Genomic DNA, 4,405 nt, shown 5'->3' on the forward strand with positions numbered 1-4,405 from the left:
TCTGTGCATCACATGTATGTCTGTGCATCACATGGTATTTGTGCATCAAATGTATGTCTGCATCACATGGTGTATGTGCATCACATGGTGTCTGTGCACCACATGTATGTCTGTGCATCACATGTATGTCTGTGCATCACATGGTATCTGTGCATCACATGGATGTCTGTGCATCACATGGTGTATGTGCATCACATGGTATCTGTGCATCACATGTATGTCTGTGCATCACATATATGTCTGTGCATCACATGTATGTCTGTGCATCACATGGTGTCTGTAGATCACATGTATGTATGTGCATCACATGGTGTCTGTGCATCACATGGTGTCTGTGCATCACATGTATGTGCATCACATGGTGTATGTGCATCACATGTATGTATGTGCATCACTTGCATGCAGTGTCTATGGAACCCAGAAGGAGGTACTGGGTTCCTTGGAACTGGAGTTGCAGACAATTTTCTTAGCTGTCATCTGGGTCCTGGACTTGAACCTGGGTCCGCTGGAAGAGCAGCCAGTACTCGTAACCACTGAGCCATCTCTCCAGCCCTCTTTTTTCTTTTAATATGGGATCTTGCTATGCCACTCAGATTTCTCAGGAATTTCTGGACTGACATAAACCCCCTGTTGTAGCTCCCTGGTAGCTGCAGGACTTTATAATCTGCATCCCTTGATGACATATACTGACTCCTCAATGTAGTTATTTGATTTTGTTAAAAAATGTAAATAAAAAGGCCAGCAAAGTGGACTGACGAGTAAAGTATTTGCCATGCAAACCTGACAACCTGGATTTGATTCCCAGGACTCAAAATGGAAAGAAACAACTGGCTCTCTAAAACTGGGCACACACACGTGCTATACATAATGTAAGTTAAACAAAAATTAAATCAGTGTTGGTGAACATAGTTTCAAACAATATGTTGGCCAGGTATGGTAGCACACATCTTTAATCTCAGCACTCAAGACACAGAGGCAGAGGGATCTCTGTGAATTCAAGGTCAGCCTGGTCTACAGGGTGGGTTCCAGAACAGTGAGGGCTACAGAGAAACCCTGTCTGGAAAAGCACAAAACAAAACAACAACAAAAAACTGTGACTGAATGGCTGAGCCCAGTGGCTAAGAAGGAAGACTACATAAATTTGAATCCTGACGCTCTTCTTCCAGCTGAGATGTGATAGAGCTTTCCCTACAGTAGAGTCTGGGGTTAGAGTTTAAGTTTATCTGGCTTTGGGGGGTGCACTTGTCCCATCCCTGCACCCAGAATCCTGACAGTGGCCACATAGCAGGATCCTCGCCCGTCTCACCTGTCGCCAGTTGGCTGCCTCTGGGGTATAGAACTCCAAAGCCAACAGCCCAGCCCGAACCATGTTAAGCCAGTTCACGTAGATTACATCTTCTGCATCAGCTCCCTCAAAGCCAAAGATCCTGGTGGAGCGGAGACAGGGATGATGAAATTAGCCCCATGCTCTGGTACCTTCAGAGCGGCCCAGCATGGGGACTCAGCCCACTGCCCCTCCAGCCCACAGTTCCTACTCCAGCACTTGGGGGTTGAGACAGAGGTAGAGGCCCACACTCTCGGCCCGGCACTCTTCGTAGCTGGAGGCAATGGTGCTGAATTTGCTATCCCATGTCTCTCCACTCCGGTACCAGCTCTGGATCTAGAAGGATGACCCAGGACCCAAGAATCAGGGCCTGCCTGTGTCCCCCATCCCAGCTGCCTGGCTCCACAGGGACTCTCTTACCTGCTCCCCAGTCTCTGGGTTGATCACAGTCTCCTGGTCAAAGTTGAAAGCACCTTTCTCGTCCTGTAGAAGAAAGGCGGTGAATGCGGGATGGGCTAGGGACAGTGTCCCTGGGCAGGATCTGAGTGGCTCAGAAAGATAAGGAAGGGGAAGCTCTGAGGGTATCCTCAGAGCTCTGGGATGCCAACTACTCCTTCAGATCCCTCAGCAATTAGGAACCACCCATGCACTTCACTGTACAGGGGGAAAATGGGGTCCAGACAAGGGAAGGACCACCTGAAACTGTATGGAAACTCACTCTCCAGGGCTGTGGAAAAGACACCCAATATGTGGGCCACCGAACATGGCTGCTTCTCCCCATGTGCCTCTGGTGCTACCACTCATGCTGCCAACACGGCCCTCCCTGCCATGCCAAGCATCTTCCACAGTGACCTCCTGGGGAAGCCTCTGTCACTGGTGGGAAGACGGAGGGAGGCTCAGAGACCAAGAGCCCCAGCCTGATATCAGCCCAAGTAACCTCTGTGCCTCCCAGATACTAACAGGTTGGCTAAAACCCCACTGTGCCAGGGCTTATACTTCACCTCCCCTTCTTATCTTCACAGGAGTTCATAGAATGGCGTCAGGAACCCCACTGTACAGATGGGTCCACTGGGTCCCAGCCGGAAGAAAAGATGTATTTAAGGCCATGGCCTGAATATAAGACTGGATGAGACACCATGCTGAGTGCGCCCCTTCAGCTGCCCTCTGGATTCTCCAGACAAACCAGGGGCAGCTCCGTCCCTCCCTCATCTAGGGAGGCAGCCCCACCAGTGAGAGCAAGCCCAGCCCAGAACCCCATTCTCGCTGATGGACCTTACTCTCCTAGAGTTAGTTCAGCTATGTGGCTCCATGTTGGGAACCTTCAAATCTCGCCAGCATGCTATAAAGACTATCAACCTCTCCATGATACCCAAGTACAAGCCAGGGGGGACGTGCTCTGGGGAGACAGCCCCTTAGGCAGAAGAGACGTGACTTGACCTCCCTACAACATGCTCCAGGAGCCCAGAGAAATGAATGGGCAGACAGGGTTCTCCGAGAAAACTCAACTGGTGGCTGCTGACCGAGAGGGATTGCTGGGCTCAGGCTGGGGAAGCTCCCCTTGAAGTGTGACTCAGGTGGCCCCTAGACAGAGACCGGGAGGGGCCAGTGTCTGCCACTGCCTGTGCCAAGGCCACAGGCACTGTCTGTCTCTGCACCTTGAGCCTGTATTTTTCCAGATACTGAAGGGAGCCATGGCTCACTAGGAATGAAAGGCTTCACCTATGCGTGGGACAGGTCAGGTGGTCCCTGCTCACCTGTACAAAGAGCTTGCCACTGCCATGGCCCAACAGCTCGTGTAACCCCACCTGCACATCAAAGGATGGCCCCTTCCAGCGGATATACAGGTCCTGTCAAGACAAACAAGGACACCACTGACCACCTCATTGTGGTCACAGTACGCACCAGTCCTCCCAGCAAGGCCCATGTGGGCAATGTGCTCTCTGGAAGCCAAGCTTATTTGCCTCCACACTTGTGGAGTGACCCATCTCACCCCACAGTGACCCTCCACTGTGCATCCAGGCAGGAACGGAAGCTTCCCAGTGACAAAGGGTCCGTCACGTGGCAGGAGTGGCTAAGCCAGAACCAAAGCTGGACTCTTGATTTCACCACAGGACTGGTCCATATACCTTCCCAGACTAGTATAGCTTAGCCCCAGGGCTCAGGTAGCCAGTGCCCACCTTGTCTTCTTCCTCCAAGAACGTGAGTTTCTCCCGCTTTGTGGCATAGGCCACAGCCAGCACATTCCCCAGAGATACATTCTTAAAGCCTTCTGTCTGTCTCAGGTCATCGTCTAGAAGACAGGGGTGAGAGCTGACAGAGGGAAGGGCAGAGGTTGAGAGGCACCGAGAGAAGGCTGAGGGGAGGGACTCACAGTTGGGGATGTTGATGCCCGCAGGAATGCCAGAGCCAGCAAAGGTGAGGACGTCCAGGGAGGTGAAGTCAGGGGTGAGGAACTTGTCCTTCTCGAAGGCAGGAGGCCAGGGCAGCTCCTTCAGCAGCTGCTCAGCGCTCGCGACTAGCCGCTCGAACTTGGCACTCATGGCTTTGTTTACCATGGCCACGAAGCCTGTTGGGGGGTGGGGCTGTGGTTTGCTAGCATCCTGGGATCCCGCTGCACCCTCCCCAGTTCCTCCATGCATTATATTTATACTGAACACAGCTGTCTGCAGCAGCCTATGCTGGCTACTGGGGACCACAAGCCCCAAGTCCCAGGCCCCAGACGGGAAAACAACAGGCAGAACTCCTTCATGTTCCTATGACCTCAGGTCTGAGCTCCTAGGTACGGCTGGCACTTTCCTTCCTCCTGCCAGGCTAATCTCTGGATTTAGCAACTCTATATCCAGCCTCTCTATACAGAATGGGGAGAGCAAGAGTAGGCAGAGAGACCAGTCTGAACCCTCCAGCAATGACGTGCCTATGGGATGATGACTGAGGCAGTCTGCTGTCGGTCGCTAGGGATGAAAGCTACCACATCAGTCTCACAGGTGTGGCAGATCCACCCCTACCCGCTGATCCACTCCTATCACTGCACACAGGACTCTGTGATGCTCACAGGCGTGGCAGATCCACCCCTACCCGCTG

General features: G+C 52.5%; 1 protein-coding gene across 4 annotated transcripts in view; it reads right to left on the reverse strand.

The window, feature by feature from the left end:
- Dpp3 (dipeptidyl peptidase 3) overlaps positions 1-4,405 on the reverse strand; it is a 24,057-nt gene that overhangs the window by 8,550 nt on the left and 11,102 nt on the right. For all 4 annotated transcript variants that reach the window (XM_021151419.1, XM_021151421.1, XM_021151422.2 and 1 more), the window contains exons 10-15: positions 3,696-3,890; positions 3,502-3,614; positions 3,079-3,171; positions 1,745-1,807; positions 1,536-1,660; positions 1,307-1,427 (exon numbers count right to left, since the gene is read on the reverse strand). In XM_021151419.1, the coding sequence (XP_021007078.1) occupies positions 1,307-1,427; positions 1,536-1,660; positions 1,745-1,807; positions 3,079-3,171; positions 3,502-3,614; positions 3,696-3,890 (710 nt within the window). The remainder of the gene's footprint in view (positions 1-1,306; positions 1,428-1,535; positions 1,661-1,744; positions 1,808-3,078; positions 3,172-3,501; positions 3,615-3,695; positions 3,891-4,405) is intronic.

Source organism: Mus caroli, chromosome 19, assembly GCF_900094665.2.
Source record: "Mus caroli chromosome 19, CAROLI_EIJ_v1.1, whole genome shotgun sequence".
In the NCBI taxonomy this organism is placed as follows: Eukaryota; Metazoa; Chordata; class Mammalia; order Rodentia; family Muridae; genus Mus; species Mus caroli.